The sequence below is a fragment of the Coregonus clupeaformis genome, chromosome 1, assembly GCF_020615455.1.
Source record: "Coregonus clupeaformis isolate EN_2021a chromosome 1, ASM2061545v1, whole genome shotgun sequence".
Taxonomy (NCBI): domain Eukaryota; kingdom Metazoa; phylum Chordata; class Actinopteri; order Salmoniformes; family Salmonidae; genus Coregonus; species Coregonus clupeaformis.
The window spans coordinates 36,911,159-36,928,369 of NC_059192.1; the positions used below are offsets into that span (position 1 = coordinate 36,911,159).

A 17,211-nucleotide genomic window follows, 5' to 3' on the forward strand; every position below is an offset into this window, starting at 1 on the left:
GAGTAGGCTCTGGTACTATACATTTTTATATTTGTCTTTGATTTAACTCGAACACATACAATACCACATGCATGGATGTTATCCCCCACATATAATTCATTCAAATTATTGAGGATAAATTCACTGATTTAAACATTTCCATTGTGGTTGTCTTGGCTAAAACGGCATGCCTGTTAAAGGAATAACAAGGCTTTAATGTTTGACACAACACACACAAATAAAGCAAGGAGGCAGGTCTTATATAAAGTGGCTCCAACAGAACCTGTGAAGAGAACAAATGGTGCAAAGCTCCCCATCTCTGCCCCAGACCCTCTGAGGAAACAAGTGGTCATCTTTACTGTCAAAAAGAAGCCCTGTGACATGTTGTAAGCTTTAAACATTTACCATCTGCTTAAAGCATGTGTCAAACTCATTCCACGAACGGCCGAGTGTCTGCGGGTTTTCGCTCCAACCTTGTACTTGATAGATGAATTGAGGTCAATGATTAGTTAGGAACTCCCCACATCTAGTTGTCTAGGTCTTAATTGAAAGCAAAGAACAGCAGACACTAGGCCCTCCATCGAATGAGTTTGACACCCATGTCATAAAGGAATGGACATGCTGTCTGTCACAGTTGTCTGGGAGTAAAAAAAATAAGCAATATTTCAAAAGTTCACGTACTGTGCAGAAAAATGCATCGTGGCCTAGCCTAGACTACCTCTGACTGCGTCCAGAAATAAAGATAAAGATGCAGTTTTCAGCTGCAAGTATGTTGTCCCTGCCAGATATTGTATTCCTCGTAGTTATAATTTCTAGTCTGTGCAAACAAGCGGTGTAGGCAATGTTCCATGTCTTTTAGCTGCATTATAAACATACAATAATTGTGAGTATGATCATTGACCGTCTTCTACCGAGTAGGAAGGAAGTGCATCTCCCCTAAATATCGCAGAAAGACATGCAACATTATCTGACCCATCCAGAGATAGAGGGGATGCAGTTTATAGCAGATACTCTGTGAAACAAGTTTTACATGCCATGTCTATCTTAGGTTATTAACATATTTAGATTTTAATTTGTATAGAAAAATGCAAAACAGAATGCAATATTTCCATTTCAAATTATGAAATTAATATTTCTAGCGGAACTAATAATTGAGGTTTGCACATTTACCCGGACGAGAGAGCGGATGGACTAAGGAGAAGAACGCACGGTGAACGACGGAGGGAGATTTGACTGAAGTTTTTTTTCAATAACTTTGCTGAATTGTTTATTTGTTTTCTTTCAAAATGGAAGATTTGGACAAGGACATACGAGCCACTGCGAGAGGTTTTCATTGCATCCTATGCAATGTGAATGTACCAAATAGTAAGTGAATGTCGTAGTTTAGCTATTTGATTGCAGTTAGCTAGCTAACGGCTAACCACAAACCAACCAGCTATATGGCTAACTTACTTTGTAAGATAGCTAACGTTAGCTAGCTTAACTAGATAACTGTTAACTAGCTAGTTCATTACCCTATCGTCTCTGTAAACTAATAAGCCAATCTTACAGGTGGCTAGGACAGTAACGTTAGCTAGCTAACCTTTTAGAATTTCTATGATATTTTAGCAATTTCAGTTAGGCTTAGCTAACTATATCAATTCATGACAATTGATATGCACGCTGGCTTAGTTTTACACATGTCTGCTGGATAATCTAACGTTATGCATATCAGTTTTGTGAACAATTTTCTTTACTGACTGGAAAACACTGAATCAACAGAGGCCAGTCTGGATGCCCATGTGAAAGGGCGAAAGCATGTGAAGCTGAGCACTGTGCGGGCGACTCGGAAGGCTCAGGTGGAGAACAGTGTGTTTGTCAGTGGGATCAAACCGGATACAGCTCAAGCCGACCTTGTAGACTACTTCCAAAGGTTTGGACCAGTGTCAGAGGTCATCATGGACAAGGACAAGGTGCGCTCTCTAAGTAGTAGGAGTGCTGATCTAGGATCGGGTCCCTTCTGTCAATATAATCTTATTCATTATGGTCTAAAAGGCTAAACTGATCCTATATCAGGATTCCTACTCTGACACTCCTTGTGAATATGGTGTGTTTGAGAGCAGTATGAAAGCTGGTTGGGTAGTAGCTATGGAAATAACCTTTTTATATTGCGATGGATTATCCTTGTTATGGCTTGGAATGGGATTAGTTTTCAACCAACCTTTATTTGGCGATACTTCCTTAATTCTCGACTTGGAAGGCACCAGTTCTAAACTTCCATAGTTTGTTGCAGGGGAACTTTGGAATTTAGGAAATGCTCTGTTATTAAATGAAATACATTTTTGCACCATGGAGTATTCCAACAATGTATATCTTTTTGATTTCTGATCTTCTCTCAATTATCGAGACAGGTGGGTGTCCGTCCCAAAGTGCTACACGCCATGACTGGACTCAGAAATCAAGTGTCGCTTTGAATGGCACTCGCCTTAATCGATCAATGAGAAAATATCAGAAATCGAAAAGATGGCGGCATATACATTGTTGATTACTTCATGACGCAAAACTTAATTACATTTAACGGAGCATTTGCTAAATTCCAAAGTTCCACCTGCAACTAGCCATGTGAGTTTAATAATAATATGCCATTTAGCAGACGCTTTTATCCAAAGCGACCTACAGTCGTGTGTGCATACATTTTTACGTATGGGTGGTCCCGGGGATCGAACCCACTATCCTGGCGTTACAAGCGCCATGCTCTACAAATTGAGTTACAATTGAAATCACTGGTGACTTCCAAGCTGAATTAAGGAAGTATCGGCAAGTAAAGGTTGGTTGAAAAAGAATGCCTGATGGATTGAACATCCCAAACCATAACTATTAAAGGAAAACTCCACCCAAAAACTATATTTTGGTATTTGTTTCATTAGTCCATTGTTGATATAGTCCCAAAATGTTTTGCATGTCAGCAATCAAGTTTTCAAGACATGTAACTTTCAAAATACAGAAATCTGGCAGATGTCTTTATTTTGAAAGATACGTATCTTAAACTTGATTGCTGACATGCAAAACATTTAATGGTAGGATAATCTATTGCATTATAAAGGTTATTTCCATAGCTAGCCGGAGAGGAATATTCTTTGCAGTATTCTTATGGCCCCCCACCCCTAACAGTTGGTTAATACAATCCTCGGACATACCCCTTGTCATAAGTCTATAATCCATTGTGTTCCTTCCACAGGGTGTGTATGCTATCGTGGAGTTCAGTGAGAAGGACAGTCTGCAGGCCACGCTGTCCCGGTTAGAGCATGACATGAATGGTCTAAAGCTGCGGGTGAAACCCAGGGAGAACAAGGAGTTCAAACTGATCCCTAAGAAGAGGCAGGATTCCAAGAACCTGCAGCAGATACTGGAGCGGCTCACCCCAGAGCTGTGCCAGACTGCTTCTGTGAGTGTTCTTTAGTTTAGTATCTCTCTTCATTTCATGTTCCATTACTCTTTCACTCTGGTATGCGCTAGTAAGGCTTTATTCCCTGTAAGGAATGATAAAGAGGGTAAGTATTAAAGTGCTGATGAATATGATGTTATTGAAGTGGTCCTCTGTCTCCAGGTGAATGAACAGATGCAGAAGGTGGTGGAGCGATTCCAACTGGGGGAGAATGAGAAAAAGGCCAGAGAGTTACTGGTGCAACTGCTCCAGGAGGTGTTCACAGAGTTCTTCCCAGGTAGGCCAACTCTTATTGAGCCCAACTCTCATTGAGCCCAAACATGTAGCTTGAAGTACAAATTGCCCCTAACCACAGATCAAGGATCAGATTACCCCCACTCATAATCTTAACCACAAGGGGGATGAAAAATAGCTAACCCCGTGTCAGTGAATAGGGGCAGAAATTGTGGCCGTTGATGTTTGTGTGTTGTCTTGGTGCAGATAGTCAGATCCTGGCCTTCGGTTCCTCCGTCAACACATTTGACATCCACTCCTGTGACTTGGATCTGTTCCTGGACCTGGACAACACCAAGGTGTTCCAAGCTCGGGCCAAGAGTTCTTCCGAACAGGTGTGGTGGTGTCACCTTTTATAATGTCCCCCAGCGTCTCAATGTCTTTTAAATTAGCACTCCTCTTCCTCTGATGCCCTCCAGGCAGGGGAAGGTCCGTCGGACGACGCCCGCTCTGAGGACTCCATCCTGTCCGACATCGACCTCTCCACCGCCTCGCCGACCGACGTGCTGGAGCTGGTGGCGGCAATCTTGAAAAAGTGCGTCCCTGGGGTGCACAAGGTCATGCCGGTCAGCGGCGCTCGCCTCCCTGTTGTTAAGTTCATCCACAAGGAGCTCAATCTCCAGGGGGACGTGACTATCAATAACAGGTCAGCCTATACGATGCTACTGTCATAATTAAATAGAACAAGTCATTTAATGTATCTCTATTGCTACTGTACTGTATGTGGCCCAGACCCAAACTGACCCCTAGCCCTACATCCTAGAAACCCAATAATGATCAGAAAAGTCCCCGACAACAACTCTTAGTATTTCGGGTATGAAGATAAGCGTGATGGGTCCCCACCAACCAACCTTCCTAATCTCTCTTCCTCCATCCCTCAGACTGGCGGTGAGGAACACCCGTTTCCTGCAGCTGTGCTCAGGGCTGGACTCCAGGCTGCGCCCTCTGGTCTACACCATCCGCTACTGGGCTAAACAGAAGCAGCTGGCTGGTGAGTGATCTTCACAGCACCCTGTATGAGAAACTAACATCTTAGATCAAAACCATTTTGAACTGTATTCTGTAGGGGGCAGCAGAACCTTGCATGTGGACTTTCTATCACCTTTTTGGTTACAGACAAAACAGTATTATGCCTCTTTGTGCCACATGCTTGTCATGACTGTTTTGTTTCTATGCTGTTTCTCCCATAGGTAATCCCAGTGGTGCTGGACCCTTGCTGAATAACTATGCTTTGACCCTGCTGGTGATATTCTATCTGCAGAAGTGTGACCCTCCTGTTCTCCCCACATTGGACCAGCTGAAGGGCATGGCCTGTATGTACTTCTTCCTGTCTGCACCGCTTTAAAGCTCAACACAAATACCACATGCATGCTGATAACACACATCTCATCTCAAGTCATTTCTAAACTAAACAAAAATATAAATGCAACATACAACATGTCTGGTGAGTATGCAGGCCATGGAAGAACTGGGACAGTTTCCGCTTCCAGGAGTTGTGTACAGATCCTTTAGACATGAGGTCGTGCATTATCATGCTGAAACATGAGGTGATGGCGGCGGATGAATGGCACGACAATGGGCCTCAGGATATCGTCACGGTATCTCTGTGCGTTCAAATTGCCATTGATAAAATGCAATTGTGTTCATTGTCCGTAGCTTATGCCTGCCCATACCATAACCCCACCGCCACCATGGGGCCTTCTGTTCACAGTGTTGACATCAGCAAAGGCGCCCACATGACGCAATAGACGTGGTCTGCAGTTGTGAGCCCGGTTGGAAGTACTGCCTCATCCTCTAAAATGACTTTGGAGGCGGCATATGGTAGAGAAATTAACATAAAATTCTCTGGCCACAACTCTGGTGGACGTTGCTGCAGTTAGCATACCAATTGCACGCTCCCTCAAAACTTTTGAGAGAAATACACTTTTGGTGATTATTGAACAATTCTGGGATCTTTTAATTCAGCTCATGAAACATGGGACCAACACTTTACATGTTGCGTTTATATTTTTGTTCAATGTAATTAGCGTGTACATGACTTCTATTACTATTATGACTAGTATTTGTACCCTATATTAACCGACATAGTCCACTATATGGCAGACAATAGGTTTAACCTGAGGATGTGTATAGTTTTGTACTTAGTGAATTCAATTATTATTTGTGTTCATGTTTTTTTCACTGTTCTTCTCTTCCTCTAAGGTGAGGAGGAAGTATGTGTGATCGAAGGCTGGAACTGCACCTTCCCCAGTCAGCCCATTGCTGTGCCCCCCAGCAAGAACACCCAGGATCTGTGTAGGTTACACCAGAAATTGCATGAAAAATACATCCAACCATGCAGGGAAAAAAAGAATGGGCCGCGTAAAATTATTTATATACAGTGAGGGGAAAAAAGTATTTGATCCCCTGCTGATTTTGTACGTTTGCCCACTGACAAAGACATGATCAGTCTATAATTTTAATGGTAGGTTTATTTGAACAGTGAGAGACATAATAACAACAAAAGAATCCAGAAAAACGCATGTCAAAAATGTTATATATTGATTTGCATTTAATGAGGGAAATAAGTATTTGACCCCCTCTCAATCAGAAAGATTTCTGGCTCCCAGGTGTCTTTTATACAGGTAACGAGCTGAGATTAGGAGCACACTCTTAAAGGGAGTGCTCCTAATCTCAGCTTGTTACCTGTATAAAAGACACCTGTCCACAGAAGCAATTAATCAATCAGACTCCAAACTCTCCACCATGGCCAAGACCAAAGAGCTCTCCAAGGATGTCAGGGACAAGATTGTAGACCTACACAAGGCTGGAATGGGCTACAAGACCATCGCCAAGCAGCTTGGTGAGAAGGTGACAACAGTTGGTGCGATTATTCGCAAATGGAAGAAACACAAAATAACTGTCAATCTCCCTCGGCCTGGGGCTCCGTGCAAGATCTCACCTCGTGGAGTTGCAATGATCATGAGAACGGTGAGGAATCAGCCCAGAACTACACGGGAGGATCTTGTCAATGATCTCAAGGCAGCTGGGACCATAGTCACCAAGAAAACAATTGGTAACACACTACGCCGTGAAGGACTGAAATCCTGCAGCGCCTGCAAGGACCCCTGCTCAAGAAAGCACATATACATGCCCGTCTGAAGTTTGCCAATGAACATCTGAATGATTCAGAGGAGAACTGGGTGAAAGTGTTATGGTCAGATGAGACCAAAATGGAGCTCTTTAGCATCAACTCAACTCGCCGTGTTTGGAGGAGGAGGAATGCTGCCTATGACCCCAAGAACACCATCCCCACCGTCAAACATGGAGGTGGAAACATTATGCTTTGGGGGTGTTTTTCTGCTAAGGGGACAGGACAACTTCACCGCATCAAAGGGACGATGGACGGGGCCATGTACCGTCAAATCTTGGGTGAGAACCTCCTTCCTCAGCCAGGGCATTGAATATGGGTCGTGGATGGGTATTCCAGCATGACAATGACCCAAAACACACGGCCAAGGCAGCAAAGGAGTGGCTCAAGAAGAAGCACATTAAGGTCCTGGAGTGGCCTAGCCAGTCTCCAGACCTTAATCCCATAGAAAATCTGTGGAGGGAGCTAAAGGTTTGAGTTGCCAAACATCAGCCTCGAAACCTTAATGACTTGGAGAAGATCTGCAAAGAGGAGTGGGACAAAATCCCTCCTGAGATGTCTGCAAACCTGGTGGCCAACTACAAGAAACGTCTGACCTCTGGGATTGCCAACAAGGGTTTTGCCACCAAGTACTAAGTCATGTTTTGCAGAGGGGTCAAATACTTATTTCCCTCATTAAAATGCAAATCAATTTATAAAATGTTTGACATGCTTTCTTCTGGATTTTGTTGTTGTTATTCTGTCTCTCACTGTTCAAATAAACCTACCATTAAAATTATAGACAGATTTTCTTTTTATAGACTTTTTTTCATTTCTTTGTCAGTGGGGAAACGTACAAAATCAGCAGGGGATCAAATACTTTTTTTCCCTCACTGTATACACTACCAGTCAAAAGTTTGGACACCTACTCATTCAAGGGGTTTCCTTTATTTTTACAATTTTTTACATTGTAGAATAATAGTGAAGATGTCATAACTCTGAAAGAACACATATGGAATCATGTAGTAACCAAAAAAGTGTTAAACAAATCTAAATATTTTATATTTGAGATTCTTCAAATAGCCACCCTTTTCCTTGATGACAGCTTTGCACACTCTTGGCATTCTCTCAACCAGCTTCATGAGGTAGTCTCCTGGAATGCATTTCAATTAACACGTGTGCCTTGTTAAAAGTTAATTTGTGGATTTCTTTCCTTCTTAATGTGTTTGAGCCAATCAGTTGTGTTGTGACAAGGTAGGGGTGGTATACAGAAGATAGCCCTATTTGGTAAAAGACCAAGTGCATATTATGGCAAGAACAGCTCAAATAAGCAAAGAGAAACGACAGTCCATCATTACTTTAAGATAGGAAGGTCAGTCAATACGGAAAATGTGAAGAACTTTTAAAGTTTCTTCAAGTGCAGTCGCTAAAACCATCAAGTGTTATGAAACTGGCTCTCATGAGGACCGCTACAGGAATGGAAGACCCAGAGTTACCTCTGCTGCAGAGGATAAGTTCATTAGAGTTACCAGCCTCAGAAATTGCAGCCCAAATAAATGCTTCAGAGTTCAAGTCACACACATCTCAACATCAACTGTTCAGAGGGGACTGTGTGAATCAGGCCTTCATGGTTGAATTGCTGCAAAGAAACCACTACTAAAGGACACCAATAAGAAGAAGAGACCTGCTTGGGCCAAGAAACACGAGCAATGGACATTAGACTGGTGGAAAGTTGTCCTTTGGTCTGGAGTCCAAATTGGAGGTTTTTGGTTCCAACCGCCGTGTCTTTGTGAGACGCGGTGTGGGTGAACGGATGATCTCTGCATGTGTAGTTAGGCGTTATGGTGTGGGGGTGCTTTGCTGGTGACACTGTCTGTGATTTATTTAGAATTCAAGGCACACCTAACCAGCATGGCTACCACAGCATTCTGCCATTCCCATCTGGTTTGGGCTTAGTGGGACTATCATTTGTTTTTCAGCAGGACAGTGACCCAACACACCTCCAGGCTGTGTAAGGGCTATTTGACCAAGAAGGAGAGTGATGGAGTGCTGCACCAGATGACCTGGCCTCCACAATCCACCGACCTCAACCCAATTGAGATGGTTTGGGATGAGTCGGACGGCAGAGTGAAGGAAAAGCAGCCAACAAGTGCTAAGCATATGTGGGAACTCCTTCAAGACTGTTGGAAAAGCATTCCAGGTGAATCTGGTTGAGAGAATGCCAAGAGTGTGCAAAGCTGTCATCAAGGCAAAGGGTGGCTATTTGAAGAATCTCAAATATAACATATTTTGATTTGTTTAACACTTTTATTGGTTACTTCATTATTCCATATGAGTTTATTCATAGTTTTGATGTTTTCTCCAGTATTCTACAATGTAGAAAATAGTAAAAATAAAGAAAAACTGAGTACTGTATATATCCATTTATCAGACACTTTTATCCAAAGCGACTTAGTCATGTGTGCATACATGGGTGATTCCGGGAATCAAACCCTCTATCCTGGTGTTGCAAGCGCCATGCTCTACCAACTGAGCTACAGAAGACCAGACCAAGCTACAGAAGATGTGAGAACAGTTAGCACCTTCAATTCTACTATTGATATTCTATTTGGTTTAGAGAAAAACTTAGAGGACCAAGCCGCTCTTCATAAAAGTAATTGAAATGCCTTAGTTGTATTGGCAGATAAAATCTGTTTTTAGACAGATTTTTAAAACTCTGCCGCCGTTTGGCATTCGTTAGGGCGTGATGGTGGAGTTGGATGTATTTTTTTCAGGTTCTTAATGAAATACGTCCTCCTCTTGCCCAACTTGCCCCAAGTAAATCTTTGGTTTAACACCCTCTGATGTTTTTCCACTGATTGATTTTAGGCTGAAGAATAGTGTGAAGCTTTCATTTGTTTTTCTCTGTAGGTGCCCTGCTGTCGGGCTTCTTCTCCTTCTACGCCCAGTTCGACTTTGCCAGCTCTGTCATCTCCATCAGGGAGGGCTGCTCTCTCCCCATCACCAGCTTTCTTAGCCTAGACAAGGTAAAGGGGGAAGGGGCGGCCATGGAGCAGGAGAGGTCCTCAGGCCCTAAGCTGGGCCCCCTCAACGTGCTGGACCCCTTCGAGCTGCACCACAATGTGGCGGGAAACCTAACGGAGCGCAGCCAGAGAAGCTTTCAAAGGGAGTGCCAGGAGGCAGAGAAGTACTGCCGCAGCCTGCAGTACAAGCGCAAGTCCACCAAAGGTAAGGTGTGGGGCCTGGTGCGCCTTTTCACCCCCCGGGACGAGGGCCCTCACCCCCACCACCACAAGAGGGCTGAGGGGGCGGAGAGGGAGCTAGCCATCAGCATCCCCTTCAAGGCGGCTTCGCTCCCCGAGGTGGTCCGCAGCCAGCTGCGCTCTGCAGGGGATGGCTTCCGCCTGCTCTGGTTCCAGAGGGTGTGCTCTGCAGTGGAGGGGGTGTTTCAGGGAGTCCTCAAGTGCAGCCTAACTAACACATGCATGGGGGAAAGCACTGGAGCTGAAGGAATGGATACTGCATCACCGATTGGCAAATCAACAAACAACAATGGTGAGGACACCAGCCGCCGTGCCTCCAGTGACTGCAGCCCCCAGAGCAAGGCCACCCCGGGAGCCAAGAGAGCCCTGCTGTCCTCTGAGAGCAGCGACGCCTCCGTGTCCCCGCAGGGCAAGAGGCCCAGGCTGGACAGTTACATTGGGCCCCAGCCCGGGTCTCCACGCTGGACCTACGTCCAGAGGCACAGGGTGTGGGCGGGCCGTCGGAAGGTAAGGAGGGAGCTGCTAAAAGGGGTGATGGACATGGACTCCAGGCCAGAGGGCAGCAGTGTGGAGCTGGAGACCCAGGTGACTCAGAACATAGTGGACAAGGAGCCGGAGGACAAGGAGCCGCTGGAGTTCCAGGTTCAGGCCCAGGTGGTGGGCGGCACAGAGAGCACCAAAGCCATGATCAAGTTCCGACCCTCTGCCGATTGCGCTGGACTGTTCCAGGACTTCTTTCACTTCTTGGAGATGTTCTTGCCCAAGATGGCCGACACACTGATGGGGAAGACTGGGTAGAAGATGGCAGATGATGCCGGACTGTTTTTTAAAAGGGTTCTGTGTGTTCTGATAATTATCCCTTTTTCTTTTTTTTTTCTGGAAAAGTGGCCATTTTACATTATTTTCATATTATTAGATTTTTTTGTTGTTGATAAAAGTAAAGAAGTTGTCTCTTCTTGAAAGCTGTTCCGACCAAGATGGCTCTGAAGTGTTATGAAAGGGCTTGAGTAAAGCTTGTATTGATAAAGCCATGAAAAATATTGATTGTGCGCTGTTATGGAATTAAGTTGTGTTTTATTTGTCTTAGATTAAGGTTGGCCAGTGTTTTATTTGAAGTGCCCTGCAGCAATACTCCTTTGTATTGTTTCAGTGATTTGTTTGATTTGACCTCTTGTTTTAGTGTGCCCCCTTATGAGGGGCAAAAAATTGTTTGAAGGGAATTAATGTAAGTAACAGACATTGCCTCTGCACACAACCACCATTAACTGAGGCTATTGAAAACTGTTCTCAACAGTTGGAATTAAATGAAAAACAACTTTATCAAGCAATAGGACAACTTGAATCTTTTTTTAAATTGATTTTTTCATACGCCAACTTTTGCGCTCTGTCCTGGCGGCGTTGTGCCACAGAATCTATCCAATGTTTAAGTATTGTAGAAGCTCCCATGTCCATAAATCACAATGGTAGGCAGTCCACTTTAGGTCTCCAGGAGGACTTGTCTGTTTGTTACACAGGTCATAAATACATGGTGCATGCATCATTGACCCTCTGTCCACCATTGAAACAGCCTGGCAGACACAGGTCTATGCCAGGGGAAGTGTGTTTACTGGAAGCCTGGTCCAGATAGGCCCCTCTGCTCATACGACTCAGACAAACAACTGCAGTTGTTAGTTTGAATCCCTGAGCCGACAAGGTGAAAAATCTGTCTGTGGCCTTGAGCAATGCACTTAACACTAATTGCTTCAGGGTCGCCATTGATAATGGCAGACCCTGGCCGTGACCCCACTCGCCAAACCAAATAGGACAAATATAAGCACCCACCGAATGTGTATTATTGTTATTAAGCAGGAGCCACAGCTCCGGGAGGCGCAGCGCTCACAACCCCATACTCAGATTAACATCGTACATCTCATCTTTTGGCCAAATCAGATTAATAGCAGTAGACTTCAGCTATCATATGTGTCTGTTGGTGGCCACTGGTCACATTATCTGTGTTTGATGTTGGTGTCTAGCAATGTTCTTCTTGGATCCAACCTCATTTAAATTAGAACTATGCCATGATTATGAATGGCTGGCTTGGAACCCATTTTTTTTCTCCAGTGGAATAAAAGCACTTGATAATGATGGACACCTGTGTATATTTTACAAAAATAATGTGGACACCCCTTCAAATTAGTGGATTCGGCTATTTCGGCCACACCCGTTGCTGACAGGTGTATAAAATCGAGCACACAGCCATGCAATCTCAATAGACAAACATTGGCAGTAGACTGGCTCGTAATGAAGAGCTCAGTGACTTTCAATGTGGCGCCGTCATAGGATGCCACCTTTCCAACAAGTAAGTTCGTCAAATTTTTGCCCTGCTAGAGCTACCCCGGTCAACTGTAAGTGCTGTTATTGTGAAGTGGTAACGTCTAGGAGCAACAACGGCTCAGCCGCGAAGTGGTAGGCCACACAAGCTCACAGAACGGGACCGCCGAGTGCTGAAGCACGTAAAAATCGTCTCTCATCGGTTGCAACACTCACAACCGAGTTCCTAACTGCCTCTGGAAGCAACGTCAGCACAAGAACTGTTCGTCAGGAGCTTCATGAAATGGGTTTCCATGGCCGAGCAGCCGCACACAAGCCTAAAATCACCATGCGTAATGCCAAACGTCGGCTGGAGTAGTGTAAAACTCTCCGCCATTGGACTCTGGATCAGTGGAAACACGTTCTCTGGAGTGATGAATCACGCTTCACCATCTGGCAGTCCGACAGACAAATCTGGGTTTGCCGGATGCCAGGAGCACGCTACCTGCCCGAATGCATAGTGCCAACTGTAAAGTTTGGTGGGGGAGGAATAATGGTCTGGGGCTGTTTTTCATGGTTTGGCCTAGTTCCAGTGAAGGGAAATCTTAACGCTACAGCATACAATTACATTCTTGACGATTCTGTGCTTTGTGGCAACAGTTTGGGGAAGGCCCTTTCCTGTTTCAGAATGACAATGCCTCTGCACAAAGCGAGGTTCATACAGAAATGATTTGTCGATCGGTGTGGAGGAACTTGACTGGCCTGCACAGAGCCCTGACCTCAACCCCATCGAACACCTTTGGAATGAATTGGAATGCAGACTGCGAGCCAGGCCTAATCTCTAAACATCAGTACCTAACTTCACTAATGCTCTTGTGGCAGAATGGGAGCAAGTCCCCGCAGCAATGTTCCAACATATAGTGGAAAGCCTTCCCAGAAGAGTGGAGGTTATTATAGCAGCAAAGGGGGGACCAACTCCATATTAATGCCCATGAATTTTTAATGAGATGTATGACGAGCAGCTGTCCACATACTTTTGGCAATGTCGTGTAGCTACTAGAACCATGCCATCACTAAAGACTGAAGTGTCCACAGAACATAATGTACTGTAGCATGTTCAATACATGAAACAAAGGCTAAAGGTTCTGTCACAATTGCCAATTCAGTGAGCACCCATCATTCCTGTACAGTCTTTGAAGCCTGTCTTGGCAGCTACATCAAAGACTCACAGAAACTCTGCTTCTTTGTGAGATGTTTTACACATTTCCTAGAACACAGCTATGTCAGAAAATAACAAGGCTGGAAGAAATTGAATAAAAAATGGAGTTTTGCCATATGGCAAAATACCTGCTATTGTCCTCAATGATCAGTCCCAAAGAAGTCCAACAGGGAAGCTCCATCATTGAACCCCTCACAAACCACCTAATTTAATATTCAGTGTCATTGGTGTCCATGTACAGCCACTGCGTCCATTTGTTCCCCAGACACCCTACATTCCTAGGTATTCAGACCAATGGCATCATCAATTAGTCCTAACTCCCAATAGACTTTGAGTCAATCGAAGTTACCCATGAAAATAAGGTTTATGTGGCCGTCTTTTCTGTCATCAACAGAAATATCAGGTGGCTTTCTATTAGTTTAATTAGTCAGATCTGTTTTTAAGGAGGAAAAAAAAACAGTTAATTGCTTCTACAGGCAGACTGGCTTTGTTCCTCTGGAGATGACGATTTGCATCTGTTGTGAGGGAAATCAAAGCAACGTTTCTCATCCATAGCTAGCAGAACTGATGGCTGCCGATTTGTGGTGAGAGACATGGAGTTTAATATGTTGCGTGGGTGTCATTATGAGAAGTAATATGTATACATAGAGGGATTTATGTGTAAAAAGAGTAAACCCTTTTTGGACACATAAGCTACAAATGACATACCGATAGCCAGGCATTTCTTACTATACCTATTCTCTTCCATGTGTGGTGACTCAAAGGTTATATTCCTCACATTAAAAGGATAACCCCGTCTCATTGTTTGGTTAGTGTCTTTCGATAGTGCTTCTGAGTGACGCTCAGAGGGTTTTCAGGGCAGTTCATGTATTCATCAATTATTGCGCTAACAGTCGTCAACCTCCGTTTTCTATCCAATGAAGAAGTCTGCAGTGCAAACAGACCGGGTTGACTGGATCACTGGAAAGCACTCTGCTCACATTAGTGGCTGCCTCACTTGGAAGATAAGGCTAAATAAACCTCGCAATACTACCGGAAGGAGTCAGAGATTTCTTTGGGGAGACATCCATGATATGAAGCCAGTGGGTTTCTGTCAGTGTATTAGTCCTCCCTCTACTACACTACTATATTTAGAAGCAGCAAGCGTCATGAGTACAAAATAGGGTACAATCATGTTGTCTAGTCTTCAAAGCGAGAGGTTTTTCAAACAATAGAGGATTTTGGTCTAGCATTCTAACATGCATACTAACATAGTATTAGCATATCTGGTTTTCCATGGAATATATTTATATTTAAATATCAAATGTTCACTGTTAAAGAAGGATCATCAGCACATAAATTGGTATCAGTTATATCTGTAATTGAGTAGTGGGCACAACAACATTAGTAACAAAATATGGCAAGGCCTGATGCAGATGTGAAACATCATAAATCCAGTGTACTGTAATCTCAGCCAGATTCTGTTGGCATTGAGCCAGGTTGTGACTGAGTTGGAAATGAGTTGTATCTCCTGCTGTCTTGGAGTGCATTAGCCTGAGACTTATCTGGGGGAGTTTATTGGGCCCGATGAGCCATGGAAATACTCAACTGTTTGCCTTTTTGTTATCTTCCATCACTTCTGAATGTTTACCCGTAGAGACGGAGATCTAGTGAGGAGATGAGTTTGCCTTCTGCCTGTTGTTGTTTCTTGTCATTGACTTTTATTGCGAGTAGGGTAAACAGAAAGAGGCAGCAGATTGTGATCACGGGAGAGCGGACAAGTTGTAGTGGGATACACTGTGCTTTTACTGCTATCCCATAGACAAGATGTGAGGGGTGCAAGAGAAAGGTACAGTGGGGTCCCAAATTATTGACACCCTTGATAAAGATGAACAAAAATGACTAAAATAAATAATGCAAAACTGAGCTATTATTGTGTGCTCCAGAAAATTGGGAAATTATATTTTATATTAATACAATTGCTCAGAGAAAGATATTTTGTTTAACAAGTAAAAATTATATTTCTCAAAAAGGTAGGGGTCAAAATTATTGACACCCCTGTTTTCAATACCTTTCAATACCTCACCTTGCAAGGATAACGGCACTGAGCCTTTTTCTAAAACGTTTTATGAGTTGGAGAACACATTGGGAATGATCTTAGACCATTCCTCCATTCAGAATCATTCCAGATCCCTGATATACTTTGTGTACTGTAAAATATGGTGGCAGGTCTTTTATGTTATGGTGCTATTTTGCTTCTACTGGTCCTGGGGCCCTTGTTAAGGTCAACAGCATCATGAACTTTACCCAGTACCAGGACATTTTAGCCAAAAACCTAGTTGCCTCTGGCCGCAAGTGGATCTTCCAGCAAGACAATAACCCCAAGCACACATCAAAATCCACAAAGAAATCAACATTTTGCAATGGCCATCTCAGTCTCAGGACTTGAAACTAATTGAAAACACTTTGGGTTTCTACAGCACAACAGCAGAGTCATGCCGTAAGTGTAAAACTAATAATGACTCAATAATCCATGCTTTCTGGGAATGCTATAAAGTCCAGAAATTGTGGGCGGAGCTAGAAAGCTGGCTGTCAGAAGTATTACAATGTACATTTTTAATCTGTGTGTCTGCATATTTCAAGACATGGCATATGGGGGTGTAGTGAGAGAGCCAATGGGCTGGACCCATCACACATCTTGAAAAAATGTGGAAATCAATCAATCTGCCATCATTAACACAATGGAAAAGTCAAATGATTATTGAAATATTGAAATAGCATGGGTGACTGAGAAAAACAAATGGATACAATTTGCAGGCAATAATGCAGGCGCTAGGAATGGGGGCGTGAACATGCGGGTCTGGGAAGATTAGATGCAGTCATTGTTTGCGTCTGTAAGTTGTTGTTCGTATGAATATGTTTTTATATGGAGTTGATAAAAAACATTATCATAATTGAAAAAAGAAAACCTGTGGTTTGAATTGAAGAGGGCAGTCCATAAGCGCAGACGAAGGATATCAAGGATCTGGAAAGATTCAGTATGGGGGAAGGATCTAAGATCCCTCCCAATGTGTTCTCCAATCTCATAAAAAAATTTTTTTTAAAGGCTGTCGTTATTCTTGCAAGGGTAGGGTGCTGGAATACAGAAAACGGGTGCCAATCAATTTTACCCCTATCTTTTTTTAGATTTTTTTTTATTACGTGTTAAACAAAATCTCTTTCTCTGTATTAGTATAAAATAATATAATTTCAACAAAAACAATATCATACAATATAGCTCAGTATTAGTTTTTGTTTGTTTTTGATACAGTATTTTTTGCTCTTCTTTATCTTTATGAAGGGTGCCAATAATTAATTAATTTGTATACCTAATTCTTATGAGGGATTCTCTATATATCATTTAGCATTTGTTCTCAGCAATGATTCCGATTATGCAAAAATCCTGGTATTAACACGTTTCATATTGCTTTTCAGGCTAGATAAGAGGGATACACTTGGGGATGAGCAGTCGCAAACATAGTTTCTTCCCCCATCTCTCTATGTATCGACATCACAGTCAACTTCTCAGACACCAGGAAATGAGTCTCCATGTCTCACACACACACACACGTCATAAGAATATATGCACTCACACATGCAAAAGAATGTACGCACTCCCACACGCACACCAATCTTT

The 17,211-nt window shown here is 43.3% G+C and overlaps 1 protein-coding gene across 2 annotated transcripts; it reads left to right on the forward strand.

The window, feature by feature from the left end:
• The first annotated feature begins 1,166 nt into the window (after positions 1 to 1,166).
• On the forward strand, positions 1,167 to 11,499 carry tut1 (terminal uridylyl transferase 1, U6 snRNA-specific). 2 transcript variants are annotated; one of them, XM_041878312.1, is made up of 10 exons: positions 1,167 to 1,344; positions 1,741 to 1,931; positions 3,197 to 3,403; positions 3,566 to 3,680; positions 3,884 to 4,011; positions 4,069 to 4,322; positions 4,558 to 4,667; positions 4,867 to 4,989; positions 5,879 to 5,971; positions 9,696 to 11,499. In XM_041878312.1, exons 1-10 carry the CDS (start codon positions 1,266 to 1,268, stop codon positions 10,844 to 10,846), a joined length of 2,451 nt encoding a protein of 816 aa, XP_041734246.1. In that variant the 5' UTR covers positions 1,167 to 1,265; the 3' UTR covers positions 10,847 to 11,499. The 2 variants fall into 2 exon arrangements, with proteins under 2 accessions (XP_041734246.1, XP_041734253.1); XM_041878319.1 differs by having other exon boundaries at positions 4,096 to 4,322.
• Positions 11,500 to 17,211: the final 5,712 nt, after the last annotated feature.